Source organism: Marmota marmota, unplaced genomic scaffold (assembly GCF_001458135.2).
Source record: "Marmota marmota marmota unplaced genomic scaffold, marMar, whole genome shotgun sequence".
Lineage (NCBI taxonomy): Eukaryota > Metazoa > Chordata > Mammalia > Rodentia > Sciuridae > Marmota > Marmota marmota.
In genome coordinates this window covers 24,663,213-24,684,700 of record NW_025999932.1, presented here as the reverse complement: position 1 = coordinate 24,684,700, position 21,488 = coordinate 24,663,213, and the positions used below count along the sequence as shown (strand labels likewise).

Genomic DNA, 21,488 nt, shown 5'->3' with positions numbered 1-21,488 from the left:
AAATGGCCATCAACAGGAAGATAGGTAAATTGTGGTAGCCACACAATTCTATTCCAATAAAATTCCAATAAAAAGGCATGGACTGTTATCACATGGTTGGATTTTAAAATAGTTATGGTGAGTGAAAAAAGTTGGTAAAATAACATACATATGATATGATTCCATTTATACAAAACTTTAGAAAATAAAAATTATAGTGACAGAGCAGATCAGTGATTGGGAATTGGGATGGAACTGTGGAAGGCTAAGCAGGAGGGATTTCCGGTAGGCACCATGAAATTTAGAGGATTGGGGATGTGTGTGTTATCTTGATTGATATAATGGTTTCACATGTCAAAATTTATCAAATTGCATGTTTTACATATGGACAGTTTAGTATTTGTTAATTATAATAAAAATGTTTCCAAACTACAGCACCACAGATGTTTTTAGTATTTTCTTGATACCAATATTTCTATAATTTCAACTTTTTAACATTCATATATTTTAGGTATGTATTTTGGAAATAGTCCAAATTTTTGGAAATCAAGATGCATAAAAGAAAATAGATTTTACAGCATATAATATCCACTTAATACTTTTTGGTTGTTCTATAAATGAATGCAGACTGGGAATCTAAATCTTTTTTCCTTCTCTCTTTTTAGTGTTTTTATTAGTGCATTAGAACTATGCATAATAGTGGGGTTCATTTTGATATATTCATATATACATATGACATGTTTGCTCCATTCCAATCCCCTTTCCCTCCCCCTGATCTCTTCCTCTATTCCATTGGTCTTTAATGGGTCTAGAGTTTAGTTCCTGAACAATAATTATGACATATTTGGGTTGTTTTGTGATGTATTATTTGATTCTTTTAATTTTTCTTATCTCTCTCTCTCCCTTCCTTCTTTTTCCTCTTCCTTTTCTTTTCTCTATTTGTATTAATTCCCCAACGTTACATTAATATTTTTACCTTTTATTTCAACTTTTTCTCCTGTACTTGTTCAGAATTGTACTCTCTTTTATTGTTTATCCTAGAAATTTTTTTTAAAAAAGAGAGAGAGAGAGAGAGAGAGAGAGAGAGAGAGAGAATTTTAATATTTATTTTTTAGTTTTCGGCGGACACAACATCTTTGTTTGTATGTGGTGCTGAGGATCGAACCTGGGCCACACGCATGCCAGGCGAGTGCTTGAGCCACATCCTAGAAATTTTAACATAAATATTTGAACTTAACAAAGTCTAAGATGACATAATACCTTCACTCTCTCCTGTTGAATATAAAAACCTTACTCGTGATGGTTGTTTCCTCAAGCGTGTATTCATTTCATATTTTATTTTGCTATGTGGACACAGGACTACAGCTTTTTAAATGGAATCTTCGGAGCACAGTGGGAGCAGGGATTCCAGCTTTTAAATTGCAGCAGGACAGACTTGCTGTTATGGTTGGGATGTGAGATGCCCCTCAAGACTCATGTGTGAGACAATGCAAGAAGGTTCAGAGAAGAAATGATTGGGTTGTGGCAGCCTTAACCCAATCAGTGCATTACTCCCCTGATGGAGTTAACTGAGTGGTAACTGAATGTGGGTAGGGTGTGGCTGGAGGAGGTGGGCATTGGGGACGTGGCTTTGGGGTATATATTTTGTATCTGGGGAGTGGAGCCTCTCTCTCTGCTTCTGATCATCATGTGAGCTGCTTCCCTCTGCCACATAATGATGTTCAGCCTCACCATGAGCCCTGAGGGATGGAGCCGGCCTTCATGGATGGAGACCTCTGAGACAGTGAGCCCTCAAACTTTTCCTCCTCTACAGTTGTTCTGGTTGGGTCCTTTTAGTCACAGCAGCAAAAAAGATGACTAAAACACTTGTGGTTAGGGGGTCCTCAGGGAGGGCTTTGCTCTCCTTACCCTTCTGTCAGAGCCAGAACTGCATTAGGCCAGTTTCCTGCAGGGTGAGCTTTCTTTTTCTCCCTAGTTCATCCAGCAAGGGTGCTGCCCTTCAGAAATTCTGTGTGGGGTCATGGATCTGATTTCTCACCCTATTTAGGCACCAAGCTATGTCTCTTGACCCTCACTAATGCGCCTTTTGTTTATTTCTTGTACATTTTTAATCAACCACAAACTGGAATAAATCCTGTATTCTTCAGCTTTCTGGCAAATGGTAACTAACTAAGGATGCAAGTTTAGGATTCAGATTGCCTGGGCTGAGACCAAGTTATGGCTTGGATCTGGAATGTTCTGCAAGGGCTCATGTGTTGGAAGCTCCATCTCCAGGACAGCCATGTTCAGAGGTGGGGCTTTTGGGAGGTGGTTAAATCCTAAGGGCTCTGACCTTAGTGCATTAATCCACTGAGGCATTTGAAGCTGAAGGGATTATTGGGAGGTGGGGAAACTGTGGGAGGCAAAGCCCGTTGAAGGGAGTGAGTCCTTGGGGGTGTGACCCTGGGGACTGGGTCTTGTCCCCATTCCCCACCTCTCTCTGCTTCCCAGCTGTCATAAGGTGTCATAGGTGAGCCGTTTTGTTCTTCCCTGCCCTTCTGTCATGTGACTGCCTTGGAGCCAGCTAACCATGGACTGACGCCTCTGAAACAGCAAACTGAAATACGTCTTTCTTCCTTTAAGGTGTTTTCCTCAGGTATTTATCACAGTGATGAAAAGCTGATTAGCACACCAAGGCTGCACTCCTGTGTCTTTATTGCTGGGACATTAGGGAAATTAGTTAAAATCTCTGGACCTCAGTTTTCTCACATGTAAAGGGGGGGACAATAATGGTACATGTTTCATGGAGTTACTGGGACATTAAATAAGTTAATCCATTTAAAGAGTTTAGGATAGTACCTGACATTTAATAATAGATTAAATAAGCTACTGTCATAGTCACTATTTTCTGATAAAAAAATACATTGAAATTATATTGCAGACTGTTCTACAGAGGAGTTAGTGCCTCATAATATGAACATTCAAAATTAAGTTTCAACTTATTTCAAGGGATCTTACACAATCTATTCAGATCTGAATGTAAACAGCTATTTTCCTCACTGACAAGATAGCCATCATTTGATATCCATTGTTTCTGTTTTTCTCTGCTTTAGGAAAAAAAAATATTTCTCAAGGTGAGGTCTTTGATATTGATTTCCAATTATAAATTATTTCTACATGCTGTTGGAATAGCACACGCAACTACACAAAGAAATCTCCCAGTTAAACACATCATCACATATTGTTTTTGAAGGTGAAGATGATGCCGGTGACTGGCTCGTTGTAACTGGAGTCAGACAACATCAGCCTATGTACGTCCACCCCTGGACAATCACCACTAACACACAGGCTGGCATTGCTCTGTCAGTAGCATTTGAATCAAACTGACTCCAAGTTTTCTCCCCAAATAACACAGATCACACCTCTTAAATACCTGGTGAATGAAGCTTGGTGGTAGAAGCTGCTGTTCTCTTAGGAGATGAAACAGTAGGTTTATTGGCATCTTGATCTTTTTGTGCTTCTTTCTTTGTTCCTATGTATAGTTTTGAGAAGAGAAATAGACAGAAAAAGCTAGTTACAATTCAATGGTCAGGGAGCATAAATTGTGCAAAGGGCATTTTAACAAAACAATAATAACAAAATATTTGGATGATGTGTTTCTATAGTCACTACCCCCTGGGTTGGAGGGATGACATATGTGTTTATAGCAAAGGGAATTTAGTTTTGAGGGGTCAGGGGAAGGATCATACTGCTATCTCTGGTTTGATGAAAAATGCCCCCTTCTCTGAGGTCACTGTCACCTCAGTGACCCTCACAAAGTATCTGGAAATTAAAATTTTACTGTCCTTAGCCAACAACTTGGTCTGCTGGCCTCTCAGCTGAAACAATTTTTCAGAAAACAGGAAAGGAAGCTGTAGCTAAATATCACTGCTAATGATTTCAGCATCCTCCGGAACCCGGCCCCAGGGGACACAGTCTGACTCTAATTAATTTCCATGCAGCTGGTCCACAGAGGTGACCCAGAGAGCCTTCTAGCTCTTAGGGGCAGTTGAGACTTTGTGGAACCTGAGCACAGGTGGTATCTGGGAACAGCATGTGGATGTGCCTCAAATCATGTCAGGGGCTGACGTGACACAAGGTGGCTTCTCCCTTGTGTGTTGGCCATGACACTTGCCTTCATGTCACTTTCATTGCAAAATCAAAGAACGGGATGGAAGATTAGCAAAATCATAGACATAAGTGTCCCCAGACCTGCCTCTGCTTCACCACTATCATTTTGAATACAAAATTTGGGATGGTGTCAGACACAGAACGTGAATGTCCCCCAAACCCAACATCCAACTTGTCCTTTCCAGAGTAATGAATGCTAGCAATTTGGTGTTTATTTCCCCTGATCTTTTAATAAGTATTCATAAATGCTTACAAACACAGCTATTGGCTAAATGAATTAATCAAACACAAATTTCTTTTAAATTAATCACATTTGTGGAAGATATTTTACATCAGTCTATTTACAGATCTTTTTGAAGTGCCATATCATATTCATGAGAAAAAGATGTATGATAATTCATTTTACCACCCTCCCCTGGATGAATGTGTAGATCGTTTACAGGTTTTACCTATCAAAATAACTAAATGTGCTACAGGAAGCATTCTGCTAATCTCACCTTTGTACACGTGCACCAATATCTTTAGCAGACAAATTCACAGACACAATTTTGCTGGATTACGGGTCTACTCATTTGCAATGTGCTAGACAGCACATCTTTCCACCCAAAGGATGCACTAATACATACTTCCAAATGGCAATGTGTAAGAACAACTCTTCTGACAACATGCCCCATGCTCCACCAATATTGAAGTCTAAATCTACTTTTGCCACAAACCAAGAATCTTCACATATTGGTCATACGCATTTCTTCGTTTGAAAATCACCTAATTACACACAGCTCTTTTTATAACTATTTGCCCATTTTCTTATTAATATGTAAGAACTCTTCATTTATTCTAGGTATCAATCCTTTATTATTTCATAGATAACATTTTCAGCTTTTCGGTTTTAAAAACATATTTACAGTATCTGTAGTTTAAAATTTTCATATGTTGAAATATGTCAATTTTCCTCTTTACAGAATTAAAAGCACTATTACAGATTTCTAGGTCAATCTGTAATTTACTTATTGTAGGGCTCTGGAAGGTTGGTATTTCACTTCTCCACTCCTCAGAGGTCCCAGGCACACATTATGATATTCCATATGGGGCTAACATCACCCATCTCTGCGTCCCTCTGCTTTGACTTTAGGTATCAACAAATGTGGAAAGATATCATGATTCCTGAGAACTGAGAAGGGAGATATGTTAAAGGCCAGATATCCACCAAACATGTTTCCTAAAAAAGGAAAACGTGAATATTTATTTAGCCTTTCAGTATTTTCCATTAAGGTTTCATGGAGTACAATTTATGGCCTTAATTAGAAATTTAAATATTGAACCATTTGACCCTGCAATTCTTCTTTCTTTTTCTTTTATCTTTTCTTTTTCCATTTTGAGAAGTTCTGGGACTTTTATACATAATGGTACTATGGCACTTACAATTCAATAGGAAGCAAGCTTCCTGAGCATAGGATCTGGCCACGTGTGATGATGGATAGAGCCTTATGCTTCACACTAAATAGCACTCATTATATACCCGATGACCTTGCAATTCTATTTCTACCAATGTCTTCTTGAAAACTCCCATAAGTGTGCAAAGATGCACACTCAAAGACATGGATCACATTAATTACGAAAATAAAGATTTGTAAATAACTACAAATGCACATTGGAGAATGTTTAAATAAATTCTGGCATATCCAAACCATGGAGTACTATTAAAACTACCATTAAAAACAATGAGGCAGCCCTGTAGTATACTGGCATGGAAACAGTCATAATAATAAAAATGTTAGCTGTTGAACAGAATGTTTATAACACAAAATGTTTATAACACAAAATGTCATCTGAAAGACCTGCAAATTTTTTAATAGTGGTTACTTCTGAACAGTAGGATTGAAGGGCTTTTACTATTTATGTTAATATGCTTCTGCGGTTATTTCTATTTTTTTATGATGATCACACATTACTTGTATACTAAGAAATAAAAACACACAAAAAAAAGAAATGAAAATAATTTGTCTGATCCATGAAAGGACAGGAGACACCAATCTCGTTTAAGCCATCCTAGAGGAATAGCTTGGATGGAGAGTTTCAGATTCCTTCTGCCAACAAACCTCCCTGTAGGACACAGGCTGCCTGGAGGGGGAGGGATGTGCCTGTGTAGTTATGGAATTCTTGATGGTCCAGAGAATTAAAACCATTACTCAAGACAGTCCCTTCTTCTTGCAGCCTTCTTCAATTTAGATTCATCCTAAATGTTTTCCTAAGTCCACTGTAAGCCACCCTTACATGGGGGGCTGAGTGGCTAGTAATGCTAGTGTGGTCCTTGGTCTCATGGCTTTCCCATTGTCCTTGGTCATTTGCTCTCAGCCTCCTTTGCTTCTGTTTCCTTCTTTTCCTTCCCTTGAGCAAAAGTATCCCAGGCTGCTGCCCCAGGCTTCTGCTGTCTCCTCTTCTGGGTGAGCTTGTCCACCCAGCTTGCTTGCACCACTGATGTATGTACACCAGTGGCTACAAAAAATCTGTCATTGTCAGTGAGGGTAGACCAGACGTCTCTCCTGAGATCTGGACCTGTTTCTACTACACAGACATCACCACTAACCTATTAGATGACAAAACCGTCATGACCCAAATGGAGCTACCAAATCAGCTTTTCCTTTCAGCCCTCTTCCTGAGTCATCTTTCCTGGTCCACTGTTCCCCCAGTCACCGACACCAGAGACCATTTGTCCTCATCTTTATCCTCCCACGTCTAAGCAGTCGCTGCGTCTTCCTGCCTCTGCATCTGTGGTGGTGCCTGAATCTGACCCTTGATTCATTCTCACTGTTTACCTAGCTCACTTCTCCCATCATTTCTTACTGGGACAACTACAAAAATCTCCTGAGTGGTTTCTCTGACTCATGTTTTACCTTCTTCATCTTTACCTAACTCATCCTCCTTCCCACTGCCAGAAGGGCCTTACCAAATCATTAACCAGATTACATGTGTTTATTTTCAAAAGACTTTCCAAAGCTTCTCATGGTCTAGGAAGTCCCAACTCTATGGCATGGGCTAAGTGACCTCCAGGATCTCATATCCTTTGCCCCTTGTCCCATCTGTCATATCACAGATCCTGGCCTGCAGTGTCATAACCCATGTTTCCCCCTTAAGCTGAAAGGTTCAGCCTCTCTTGGGTCTGCCTGGTCTGCTGCTCAGTCTCATATTCAGCTTATTTTTCTTATTGGAAACCTCTGTATTAGTTTCTTATTGCTACTCTAATGAAAGACTATAAACAACCCAAATTATAGGATGTAGGGGTGCACCACCTGTAATTCCAGCGGCTTGGGAGGTTGAGGCAGGAGGATTGTGAGTTCAAAGCCAGCCCCTGCAAAGTTCTAAAGCAAGTCAGTGAAAGACTCTGAGTCTAAATAAAATATAAAAAAAAGGGCTAGGGATGTAGCTCACTGGTTAAGCACCACTGGGTTCCATCCATGGTACCAAAAAGCAAAAGCAAAATCAAAACAAAACAAAAACCCCAAATTTACTCTCTTATATTCTGGGGATCAGAAATCTGAGATAATTCCCACTGGGCTAAAGTCAGTGCTTCAGCAGGACTGTTTCCTTCTGGAAGCTCAAGAGGAGAATTCTTTCTTTTTAAGCTTCTAGTGACTTCCTTTATTCCTTGGCTCATGGTTTCTTCTTCTGTGTTCAGAGTATACCATCCAATCCTGGATTCCATCAGCACATCTCCTCCAACTCCTCCTGATTCCCTCTTAAAAGGATGCTTCTGATTACACTGAGCTAATCTAGATAATCCAGGATAATCTTCCTATTTCATAATGTAACTTAATCACATCTGCAAAGTCCCTTTGCAACACTCAAAGATTCTAGCAATTAGCACATGAAGATATTTGGGGGTCATTATTCAGCCTATCACAACTTCCCCATCTAACTGAACGAAATAATGAAGAAACTCTTTTTACTCATAAAAAAAAAGAAGAAGAAAACACTAACCACTTGGTCTGTCTTAGTTACTTATGTTCCAAAAACTTCTTTATGAAACTTTTTCTAACTTCCTTGACATTTCTTGCACAGCAATCTTTCCTTAGACTTTAATCGTTTTTTTTTTTTTTTTAATTTTCTTTCCCCTTGCAGATTACGTGTATCTTGCCTGGTCTGGCCAGCTTCTTTTAACAGTATCCATGCTTACCTTGGGAATCCACCTTTTCCTCCCCTTGATGCACGTGGTTCAGTGGGGCCGACCCACCTGGATCTGGGAGGTGGGCATGTGGTCCAGACCTGCCTAGTCAGAACTCGGCATCACTCTGGCATTATGCTATGTCTTGGTTTGAGAATGAAAACATCCATGATTCTTGCCTTGGAAATATTGCTGGAATTACTAGAAAAGAACTCTATTTCTGATAGATGCCTAAGCTGGTGGGAGGTAAACCTGGAATTGTTGTTGAGCATTGTATTATCAGGGTTCTTTACAGAAAGAAAATCAAAGATTATGTACTTATGTTGCATGTGTCTACATATATATGTAGAAATATGTACACATGAATATATATATTCACTAGGAAATAATTATTTACTAGGAACTAATTTTATTTATTAGGAAATAATCATGATTACATAAGTTGAAAAGTTTTATGATGGCCAGAGAAGCAAGTCTCAGAACAAAGAAAGCCAATGTGCAGCCTCCAGTCCTTTGGAGAGTCACTGGCACAAGTCTTAGAATCCAAAATCTAAAGAATCTGAAGTCTGACGTGCAAGGGCAGCAGCAGAAGAAAATGTATCCTTGCCCCCCTGGAACCTAGTGGTGCTTAAGGAGGAACCAGATAGAAATTCCCCCTTCTTCCACTTTCCTGTTCCTTCTAGGCCCCCAGCTGAATGGATGATACCATCCACATTAAGGGCTGGTCTTCCTGATCAGTTCGCTGACCCACCTGCCAATCTTCTCTGGAAACGTCTTCACAGATCACCCAGAAGCTTGTCTTACTAATTTAGGTATCCCTAAATCCAGTCAAGTTGACACCCCAAAATCAACCATCACAGCTTTCTTTGTCCCCAGCAGGGACAGGCTTTCTGAGAAGAAACTAGCAGAGGGGAAAGAAGGACCAGGAGATGGAATGTTGAGTACCTGGGTACAGCGGTGCCTCACATTAGCAGGACTTCCTGAATGGCTCAGTTATGTGAGCCCAAAACCCCTCTTCCCCCGGTTTCCTTTTTGGCCAAAGAAGTTTGAGTTAGGTCTCTATAACTTGGAACCAAAAAAGAGCTGAATTATATAATGCCAGCCAGAGAAAAGAGTTCTCTAATAAATCCATACAAGTGTATCTATCTCACGGGGTTGTATATTGGTCAAAACTATCATGCATGCACCTTATCTATAGAGATGCAGAGCCAAATAAAATGATGTACATATAAAAAGTCTAGACCTTACCTTTAGAGTTTCTGTCATGGGAAGAAAACCATAGAAGCAGAACAAAATGTCAGTCCCAGTCTAGTCTCAGAGGAGAAGACCATTAGTTTAATTTGAAATATCATCACTGATAATATGCACCCAACTCCAGACAAATTACTACAAACCCAAATGGTCTCAAAATGTTTCATGATAGATTGAAAAGCAAGAAGGAGCCCAAAGGCCTAAGGCGAAAGATACTGCCTGGCAATCCCTAAGTAGCTCAGTCTGTCCCGTGGACAAGGGCCATGATATGAGTGGCTCTGACAAGAGCTGGTTAGAGCTGCATTTTGTATTTTATTTCTGAAGTGGCCATTGTAATAGTGACTCACAACCTGTTCATTATGGATGCTTTAAGCAAAGACAACTTGCATGGCAGCCTTCAGGATGGAATTTGGCCCTAAAGCTGCCCAATCAAAAGTGATGGCTCTTTTCATTCTGAGTAATATTCCATAAATAAATTAACTTTAAAGAAAAGAGAGAGAAAAAGTGATGGCTCACTCTGGAGACGAGGCTGTCATTTTTTTTTTTTTTTTAAAGATGAAATGACATGTGACAACAGTTAATTCGGAATCCTCACTGGGCACATCTAAATGACAAAAAATAAAAATAAAAAATAGATTTAAGATAACAGTTAAAAGAGTGCTATATATGCTTTTTAATAAAAGGAAAGCACATCAAAAAATCAAAGGGAAATTTTTATAGGCTCTTAAATTCACAAAAGGCAGCAAATTTCAGTAAGTAAATCTCACTATAAGTAAAAAAGATAAGAAACAAAAAAGGATAAAGAAAATACACAGCCACGGACTTTATCCCTCAGCCGTCTTACGTTGTCCCTCCAAAGGCCTGGGAAAGCGAAGGTGACAATTCTGATCCATATCCTGGCCTGACAAACCCGCTCCCAGCCCCAGGGCAGGAAATCTGCAGACAGAACAGGAAGAGCAGGGAGAAGAACCAAGTGCAAGTGCAGCAACAGTGCAGGTGGTCAGCATCACACCAGTGCGACTGAGTGGAGCTGAACAGAAACCATGAACCAGGTCACCAGGGGACACAGAGTCTGAGGCCACTTTCCAGATAAACTGAATGGAGTGACACTTCCAGTTAGATTTACAGGGACTGAACAGAATGCAGGAAGGAAACATTAAACTGGGTAAGAATATAGCAAATAAAAGAGAAACCTGAATGAGTTGTAAATTACAGGAGAAAGAAAAGCAGGGGTGGAATTAGGTGCAAGGACAAGAGGAGAAGGAAAGGGTTTTAGCTGTCAGTAGTAACTTAAAAAACCATCCCAAGAAATACCTGATTTTAGGTGGGAAGGAAGTTAATTAAGGGGAACGATAGGACTCTATCAGGCTGTACTTGAGAGGAGAGTAGATTTTAACCTACTGAATGTTTGTTTCAACAACCATTTATCGCCTGTTCCAGGGCAGACATTGTAGCTGGGTATATAACAGAGATGAGGGGAGTCTCTATCCTCAAAGGTCTACAAAAATTAGACCCACAATAGAGACCCAATTATTCCCTGGGGTAAAACTATGAAATAATTCTGAACTAATTATGAAAAGATAAGGATAAAAGAGTGAAGAAGTGTTTTTAAAAAAATGTATGTAGTGTTAAAAGCTTTATAATTCCATCCCTCTCCAATAAATTCCACTGATTCATTCTTTATTAAGTACCAAGGACCCATCAGGCACAGTCCCAATGATATACAGAAACATGAACTGTTAGGGAGGTCACAATTTCGCGAAGTATATTTATTGAAAGTATTTATAAATGCCAGGTACCAGGTAGCAGTTGCTTCTATGGGTCTGATCTCACTCCCTCTGCATCCCCTGCTGGTATTATTATTGGAACAAGTTGAGCATCCCTAATCCAAAAATCCAAAATCCAAAACATTCCAAAAATACAAAACTTTTTAAGCACCCACATAACCCTACAAGTGGAAAATTCCACACCTGATCTCATGAACAGGTCACAGTTAAAACACAGATGCCCTAAACATATTGTATAAAACTACTTTCAAGCTATGTGCATAAAGTATCATAAAGTATAGGACACTCAACCTGTATTATTACTTTGCAATGAAAAAACCAAAGGAATGTAAGTTGTAGTACAAGTCCAAATCTGAACCTATGACTTCCTGTCCAAATTCTAGCCTCCATTTCACTACGCCACTGTGGCCTCAGTGAATAATATGTTCTATTGCCTGTCTGCCCACTTGCGACAGGGACACGAGAATGTATAATGAGTCCAAGTGAGTCCAGCTCCATAGGGTGTTTGAAGGGAAGGATGTGGCAGGAGTGAGCAAGCTTTCAGAGGGTGGGTGTGAGGAGAGGGGAAGGTGAACACAGATGGTGAAGGTCTTCTGTGTGTGTGTGTGTGTGTGTGTGTGTGTGTTGCTAGGGATGAAACCCAATGCCACATGCATGCTAAGCAAGTGCTCTTCCACTGAGCTCTAAACTTAATTTTTTAAAACATCGTAGTCCTGCCTGTGCCTCTTCTGTATCTGTAACTATCTATATCTGTTCCTTTCTGAAAGATTATTCTCTATTGCTTTAACAAAAAATAAGCAGCATCTTGTCCCATCCCTACATATGTCTTTGTACTTATTGTTTTCAATTCTTTGAGCTTTTTTTATATCATAATTTCGTGACATTATATCTTAAATGTGTTTTGTTGACTTTCCAATTCAGAAAATGACAATTTTGTTCTCTGTAGGCTCCTTTATACATTACCTTCTTTGTCATCTCATTATAGCTATATCATATTTTTAATCAAATAAAAATTAATTGTTCACCTTGCTACAGCTGTTTAAATATTATTTACACTGAGATATTTTTCTTACTTGAATGACCTTTTGTTTTTCCTGGACTTAACAGCTGCTTTGGTTTTTGTTTGTTCAGTTTTCTATGGACCCATTACTAATTCTACCCAAAACTGTCATCAGAGTACAACTTTCCAGTCACAATTATAACATGTAAGGTTATATACCTCAGTTTCACTTTGTTTTTCTTCAAGTCATTTTTCCTGGAGTCCTCATTTTCCCATTTTATTCTAGACTGGTTATTTCTAGGGCTGTGGCATAGCTGTATCTTGGAATCTTCATTATCATTTTGGGAAATTCCTTTGCCTCTTCCCTAAGTTGGGCTCCTATTTTCTAGACTACCATGATGTCTTTCTTTTTATTAATCTGCTTCCTTCCTTTGGTAGAGCACTTTTTTTTTCTTTTTTAGTTTCTGGATAAAGGTGCATGGGAAGAAAATTATGTAATACTTCATAGCTTAGAATGTCTTTATACAATTGTTAGGGTTAACTCAAAATTTTAATGTGGCCATCATTTCCCTAAGAAATGTGAAGATATTTCTCTTTTAACTTCCAAAGTTGCTACTAGCAAATCTGATGCTTGATACCTTCTCCTTTTCCCCACATGCCACTGTGTCTCCATTTGGGTACTTTTTTTACTGGACATTGGTAGATCCTTTTAAGCTACCAACTCTCATCTAGGAAATTTTCTTGAAATGTTGCTCCCCTCTGATTTCTCTGTTCTGTTTTATGGAAAGCCTGATATTTGTGCTCCAGCCTCTATGAATCTCTCTCCTTGGGTATCTCTCATGCACTCAATCACACTCGATATGCCTGAAGCTGAACTCAATGTCACCTAAAATAACTTCTTACTCTTATCTACTCTCAATGTGCCTTTGGTCTTCTCTTTTTCTCCTCCTTCTTTCTCACTTTTTTTTTTTCCCCACTGAAGAGAATGTCTGATCTTGTGAAATACACATTCTGGATCTCTCTTACATTTAGTCCACTTCTTGTAACTTCCTCAGACCAGGGTCACCTCTCCTATAGAACTGGGTGCAGCTGCCAAGTTCAATTGCATTCTTCAGACCCCAGCCTAGAGAACTCTGGGCGCTGCCACAATGCTTTGGGCTACAAAGTCTTTACACTGCGGGCTGAATGCAGTTTGACCTGCCCATGTTCACCTTTAGACAATGCATGGGAACTGCCCACACAATAAAATATTTGAAGAGTAAGGGAGTTGGTTAGTATCACTAATTATGTTTTTCCTAGGTGGAAAATGAAATCAACCTTAAGATTAAAAGAATTCCTGGAAAATTCGAAACCTCTTCTTATTTTCTCCTTCTCATTTCTTGTCCAGTATCTCTCTCCTCTGTCATAATAAACAGGCATATCCTAAGTGAGTAGAGAGAAATCACTGTACACCCTGTTTGAAACCAAACGAGTAAAGCTCTGAATATGATGGATTTGTGGGAAGAAAATAATCTGGTTCTCCTGGGGAATCAGGACACTGCATGATCTATTAGATACTGAGAATATGTGCATGAATAAGTAGTTGGGGGAATTACTTTGTATTTTTGAAACCCTGCAAATGGATATTTGGGCTTTATTCATCGTAGCAGTTTGAGTTAGGTGAGCCAAGGTAAAAGAAATGGTCTAGATTATTTGTCTCATCCCACAATTTAATTTTGAAATTAATTCAAAAGCATTATAAAGTTGTGGTTTTTGGAGTTCACATTTTCCCCATATAAATGAAAAATCCCTAACATGGTCTACTTAGAATTAAGTAAGTGTTCCCATGTCCACATCCTGTGGTTTTTCTCCAAAGGCTACAGCATCCTTTTTTTAATTTTCTGGAATAGTCTGTTCTTAAAAGGTCCTAAGTGTTCCTTCCTTCATATATATGATGGTTGCACTGTGGAAAATGAAATCAATCTTAAGATTAAAAGAAATCCTGCCAACTTTGAAACCTCTTCTTATTTTCTCTTCTTCATTTCTTGCCTGGTACCTCTCTCCTCTGTCATAATCAACAGTCTTAAAATATAAATATATTGGGTGGCTACACCATACTTGAGATGGTATTAACTGTTGGGGTTTCCAAAGTGAAGAGAAAAAGTCCTTGACTCAGAAACTTACCAGTTAGTGGGACCATAAATAATCTATGACAAGCTCATTCAGTAAGTGCCAGCCCAGAGCAAGGTCTAGGTAAAGATTTCTCTTTAGGAGCTCCGAGCAGGAGCCAGGTAGGGCTTCATTGAAAAAGGCCATGTTGGAGCTGAGCTGTGAAGTATGCAGATGTCTTTCTGGGAAGGACAGGCTTCCCAGGTCCCCAGCAAGGGTGTCAGCAAGAGGGGTGCAGGATGCAACTCGAGGGTTTCTTTCTTGAGTCCAGTATTATCTCTAGTCCTCCAAGACGTTCAAGGTCACCAGAACAAAGTCAATATTCGTATTCAGTTTCCCTCCAATGAATCTGAACTCCTCTGGAAATCCAGAGACTATTGTTTGATGAAATACTAATTGTACTGTACATCTTTTGCTCTTTTTTAATAAATGGGAAACTGAGATTGAAGTTTTCTATGAATAGGAATAATGACTAATAAAATTAGGAAGTAAACAGGTGAACTGTTTTTTGTCTTCTGTTGCTTTTAGTTTAAACTAAGTTATGTGACTAAGATAATGAGTCAAGACTCAGTCATCAAGTTAATAAATTTCTACTTCTTTCTATTAAAGAAAATTCATTGGAGAAAAATGAAAACAAAAATATATTCTCTCTTCATTTGCATTATAGTTTTATCCAGCCATCATCACCGTGAATTCATTGGAATGCATTGTATCAGAACAAATTAGATGTATTCATATAGATTTTCTTAATAAAATAATACTTAAAGACTATTATTTAATGTGAATATATTTTAATTTATTCAATATATAATCTTAAATTCTTTATTTTGATTCTAAGTTCCAACTTTTAGTATGAAGTGTAACCCTCATCACTTATCTGAATAGTTCCACAAGTCACTTCAAGGCCAGCACCATGATACTGGTGAAGGGGCAGACATTGGAACGTCACTGGCAGCCAGGAGCATGCTGACGTTCAACTTTCCATTTGCATCAGGTAGACCACTGCCAGATGCTTTTAGTCATCATAGCTTGCTTTCCTTTACACCTTTACTATGCCCGTACACAATATCCTTATATTAACAAATGCTGTAGAAGTAAAATCACACTGTAAAGATTCTCTGGTTTTGCAATTTTTACTAAACATCACACTTATAATTTTCTGCCTGTGGCTCTACTTCACTCTCACTGACAAATGGTGATCTATCATGCACATGTGGCACAAAGCAGTTCTTTGTTCCACCATTGACAGAAACCCAGGTTACCTCTGCCTTTTTGGGGGTGGTGGTGGTGGTACCAAGGATTGAACTCAGGGGCAATTGACCACTGAGCCATATCCCAGCCCTATTTTGTATTTTATTTAGAGACAGGGTCTCACTGAGTTGCTTAGCACCTCACTCTTGCTGAGGCTGGCTTTGAACCCACAATCCTCCTGCCTCAGCCTCCTGAGCTGCTGGGATTACAGGTGTATGCCACCAGGCCTGGCTATGTCTCTGCTTATAGCAATTCTGAGTACTGCTGCTTTGAACAGACTCATAATGTCTCCAAGTGCACATGTGTATGGATTTCTCATGTGCCTATGAGGAAAACCTTAAGTCATGGCCCACATGAAACTTTACTAGATAAGGCCACACTGTTTTCCAAAGTGTCTGATCCCATTCTCCCATTCTCCACCAGGATTATGAGAGTTCCTCACTTGCTCCATCTTCACCAACACATAGGACAGATTTTAAACTGTTGCCTTTCTGAAAGGTGTGTACCTCACTGTGATTTGAACTGCATTTTCCTGAAAATTATTTTAGTTTCTTTTTATATATTTATTGGCCATTTAATTTTTTTATCTTGTGGAGTTTTGGCTAAGTGTATTTGTTGTTGTTGTTGTTCTTTTTGTCTGCTTTTGTTTTGCAACATTCCTTAAAACCTGATCTGTTGTGATCATCTCATGACAATATTCATCTACAATATTTTTCAAGTGTGAACAAATTACGAACATAGTAATTTAAGTGATAACTGACAATTGAGACCGTGGCCACCATAAAATAGGAGTAGTTGTTCTAAATATCAATTATTTTCAAGTTGGAAGTGGACATAGGTAAAAAATATATAATGGGAGGTTGTTTAGTGCATGGTTAAGGGCTCAGACACTCAGCCCTGCTGTGTCCTTAGTTGTCTGATCTCAGGCAGGTTGCTTAAACTCTCTGAACCTTTGTTTTCTCCTGTGTAAATGGTTAATAATAACAAAGCTACTCTACAGGTGCATGAGGAAAAAATGGGATAGTGCATTAATGGTGCTTACCATAATGCCAGGCATCACACATGCACAAAAGGTGCTTATTAATAATATTAACTTAATTATCATAAGTATTTGTCTAGAACCCTCTGTGATCTGAATACTGGTGTCATCTCTCCTCTCCTCTCCTCACCAATTCATATGTTGAAACCTAGTCCTCAGTGTGGTGGTGTTAAGAGATGAGGGCTTTGGGAAGTGATCCGGTCAGAACAGGATTGATGAACAGGATTGATGAACTTGATGAACAGGATTAGGTCCTGATAAAATAGGCCAAGAGCATTGCTCACCCCTCCCACCAAGTGAGGCTGCAGCAAGAAGGCACCATGTATGAAGCATCAGACGCTCACCAGAGTCTTCCAGTACCTTGACTGTGAACTTCCCCACCTCCAGAACTGTGAGAAATAAATGCTAGCTATTTGTAAGCCAGTCAGTCTATGGAATTTGTGATAGCAGTCCTAATGGACTAAGACAGAACCTATGGATTTAAGCATGGTGCTAGTATATTCAATCACTACTAAATGAGGTTGCTGTTATTCTCCTTTCTCTAATGAGGAATCTGAGGGTCAGAGAAGTTAAGTAATTGAATCAAGGTCATATAGCTATTAGTGGTTCAACTGTGATTAGAATCTGGGTCTCATTTCAAAGCTCACTCCCTATTACCTCTGCTATTCAATTCTACATGATAGAAACTAACAATTCACTGTGACTTTTTTATAAGTTTGTTCCCTTCTTTCAAACAGTTATTAGAAAACAGAAATGTGTTCAAAGTGACTTTTAAAAAAGCTACAGCCAATTGAAAATAAAGAGGGCTTATAATGGGCCACTTTTCCCCAAGTTAAAGGCATAAAAGTGCTGTTCATGCTCTGCTGGGTGAATTCTGAGAAACCATCAGAATCCCCTTGATCCGGGCTATGGGAAAGGACACTGTGCAGGTAGATACCACTTTGCAGTCAGATGCCTGAGCTTAAATCCAGCGCTGCAATCTCCAAGTTTTGATACCTTGGGCAAATCACCTGATCCTCTAATCTAAAGTTTCTTAATCTATAAAATAAGGTTAATATAGTACCCATGAATCATGGGTATATATGTGAGGACCCAATGAGATGATGGACATAGAAAGTTCTTATTAAATGCTGGCCATTATTGTTACTATAGCTGCTCCTCAAGGAGCCACCATATCAGTTTGGCCTGTTTAAGGCTATTTATCCCATTATCCCAGCTCAGACACCCAGAATGGTGTTGTCACATTGCTTTAAGTTGCATATACAGATTACTTAGGCACTACATGCTTATTCATGCCACTTATCTTCCCTGATGTGCAGACTGTTCAAAGTAGTCAGAGCTCTTTTAGGTCAGAGGACCCTGTATTTCAGGGTCCTATCTCTGAGGTCATGTGCCATCTTCTGATGTTCAGTATGATGTCTGGGCTATTGTGGTGGACCACAGAGTAATGCTGTAACACATGGCTCCAGACAAATTATATTGATTTACCGGATGAAGGAATAATTCTAATTACATCATCTAGGGTCTTGTCTTCCACATTAAGCACTTTACCAAAAAAAAAAAAAAAAAAAGTGGCTTTCTTTTGAAAAGAAATTCTAATTAACATTTTCATGATATTATATATTCTGGAGTCTGAAGTCAATGTCATGGTCAGCAGTCATAAGTCAGGGCCAATTTCTTATTCATCAGCAGATATTTCAATAGGTAAATGAATGTGGTATGTTTAAAAGAGGAGAGGGTTAGGGAAAAGAGAGACCTCACTGCAAGCTTGGGTCAGTGTTCTAGTCAGCTTTTTCACTGCTGTGACTAAAGGACCTGACCCGAACAACAGTAGAGGAGGACTATTTGGGGGCTCATGGTTTCAGAGGTCTCAATCCATAGACAGCAGGCTCCATTCCTTGGAGTGCAAGGTGAGGCACAACAACATGGTGGAAGAGTGTGGTGGAGGGAAGCAGCTCACTTGATGACCAGGAAGCAGAGAGAGATCTTCCCTTGCCAAATATATATACCCCAAAGCCATATTCCCAATACCCCACCTCCTCCAGCCACACCCCACCCACCTTCAACTACCACTCAATTAATCCTATCAGGTGATTAATTCACTGATTGGGTTAAGGCTTTCGTGACCCAAACTTTGCCCTCTAAACCTTCTTGCATTGTCTCACACGTGAGCATTTGGGGGACACCTCATCTAAACGGCAATAGTCAGTTACTCTGACTCTGGGAAAGCCACAAATTCCTCATCTCTGAAAATGGTGTTACTATTACATTTAAGAAGACGGTAAGGCAGCCCTTACAGCAGACCTTACATGTTATAGTGTTATGAAGTATAGGGACCATGCTCAGGATGATGGTGGTCCTCAAGATGGCCACGTGCTTGGCTAGCAAAGGAATCATCATGGCTATGCAGCCATTATGTGGTCATCTTGAATGAGCATCAGAGGGTGGGGTAGTGGTTGGGAATAGAAAAGAAGGAGAAAGGCTTAAGAGGGACTAAAGGAATAGAGTGAGCAAGGATGGCACAGAGGCATACCATAACTTGGCTTATTGAAGGAACCGCAGGTTCAAGGAGGTGCCATGGCAGGAGAGAAGGCAAGTGGTGGGTGAGAGGCAAGCACGCTCAGGGTTTGGATTTGTACCTGAAGGCAATGGAGAGACACCAACGGATCCTAAGCAAGGTAGTAACAAGACCAGATGTTCATTTAGAAAGATAAAAGACCTCCACCAGATGTTCAGAGGCTGAATTTGAAGACTTTCTACTCATATCAGCAGGCTGGTTGGATGATTGATTAGCAAAGTGTGGGGTCCAATGTGGTTCTTAGTCCCACTGAAGGCTGATGACTAATGGACAGATTAAAGATGAACAATGTGAAGGCAATGCAATACCTGGGAAATATGTTTTTCTTTCCAAGTTCTCTTATAAGATGGGTAACTGGAATTTGTCTCCTTTTTATTATAGTAGCATGCTTTTCTAGACCTCCAAGTATTTCAAATACTATTGCCAATATTTGGTATTTCATCAATGCAATACAGGAAGAAGAACATATAAGTCTAAAAAGAAATGCAAGGCTTTAAGACAATGACAGGTAATTAAAAGTTGCAGGTTCATCATACTAAGAGATAGGGCCAGCACTGTGGGGTAATTTCCATAACAATGCATTTACAACTCAGTAGGCAGATTTCTGAAACATACAAGTGTCAGAAATCACAATGGAAAACACAGCTCCAAAAGACCGTTTGCATTAATTACTGCTGGACTAGCTCCCACAGCTCCTCAGGATGACAAAGAGAGTGGGCAACATACCAGGTGTATAACCTTTCAGATAGAATACATGTAGAACCTCTTAAATAAGAGTTAGGAGCTTACTGCCCTACTTTTGAAGAGTCTCTACAAAATAAAAGGTTTCACAGCAGCCTGAAGGTGGTTTAATATCAAGGCAAGTTACAGACTTATATGGCACTATGCAGTCTGGGTATGTCCTATATGCTTCTCAAATGATCTAAAACGTTATTCTTGCTGGTGTATCAATAAAAGTATTGGAAAGGCATAACCTTTTCTCTTACTTGGATCTTTCTGGGGCATTTCAATTATTACAACTAAGTTGCGTGCTGGGCCACTAACCTGGTAATAGAGGATAAGGTTATCAGGGTTTTAAATTTGAGGACCCTAAAATCATCAAACGGTCTCGTTGAATTTTACAGGACCTACTAGTAAAATTAGAGACTGATGAAGCTGCTGTGAAATTTCTGCGTAATTATTTTTCCTGCTCTCTGTCTTTTGACCATTTTGTAGCTTTCATGCTCCCTCATAATAATTGGAAGAAGAACAAGACAGTACATATATACAAATTATCACATATTTAATTGTTAGCAGGCCTAGTCCAAGATTTGAAGGGGAAAGCTTGGAAAGCCTCTAACTTTACAAAGAGGGAATTCTTGGCATTCACATGCATAGAATGCTGTTCCCCACCATCACTGTCTGGCAGCTTCTATCAAAACTTGAGGTTTCCACCTGTGGGCTTTGTGTACTCTGATAAGATCTCATTGTATGCATGACTTCACAGCATTTAGCATGACTTCAATAAAATAATCAGGTGTGTAAGCACGAATTTATGTTTCTCATTCCTGACGTTCCATCAGCTCCACTGGGACAAGGACTGTGTCCATCTCATGCTTTGCCATCCCCCCAGGTATTTAGCATGATGCTCAACTCAAAGAAGGTGTTCAATACATAATTGTTGAATGAATGAATGGATGGATGGATGGACAAATCCAAACCTGCAGCTATCCTCACTCCCTGAGATGTCAGAGGGTCTTTGGCTTCTGATCCACAGCGCCTCCTGGCCTTCCTTAGAGTGGCCAGACAGGACAGCAAATGGGCCGTCCTGCATGCCCCCTCAGATGCTCTCTTAATGATAAAGTGGACAGCTTCACTCACCAGACACCGCATACATCATCCCCATCTCATCTTCATATCTCCGTCTTCATGCAAAGGGATGGGTCTCATATTTATTGCCCTCATTTTTCTCCTACAAAGATTCTTTTTTAAACACCTTTGTTTTCCTCCAACCTCCTCTATCCCCAAACTGATGGGTAGTTTCCCTGTTGGCTTTGCAATGACAAATAAGTCCAGGATACCATAGCAATTCAGACCCAGCCTCAGGGAGAATAGTCAACAGCAAGCAATAACACCATCTCACGAAGAGCCCAGGGCAACCTAAT

The 21,488-nt window shown here is 39.6% G+C and overlaps 1 protein-coding gene across 3 annotated transcripts in view; it reads right to left on the bottom strand.

Annotated features, from left to right (window-relative positions):
• The window catches only part of Mtus2 (microtubule associated scaffold protein 2), a 567,575-nt gene that overhangs the window by 149,232 nt on the left and 396,855 nt on the right, over positions 1-21,488 (bottom strand). For all 3 annotated transcript variants that reach the window (XM_048800772.1, XM_048800774.1, XM_048800773.1), the window contains one exon: positions 3,392-3,490. In XM_048800772.1, the coding sequence (XP_048656729.1) occupies positions 3,392-3,490 (99 nt within the window). The remainder of the gene's footprint in view (positions 1-3,391; positions 3,491-21,488) is intronic.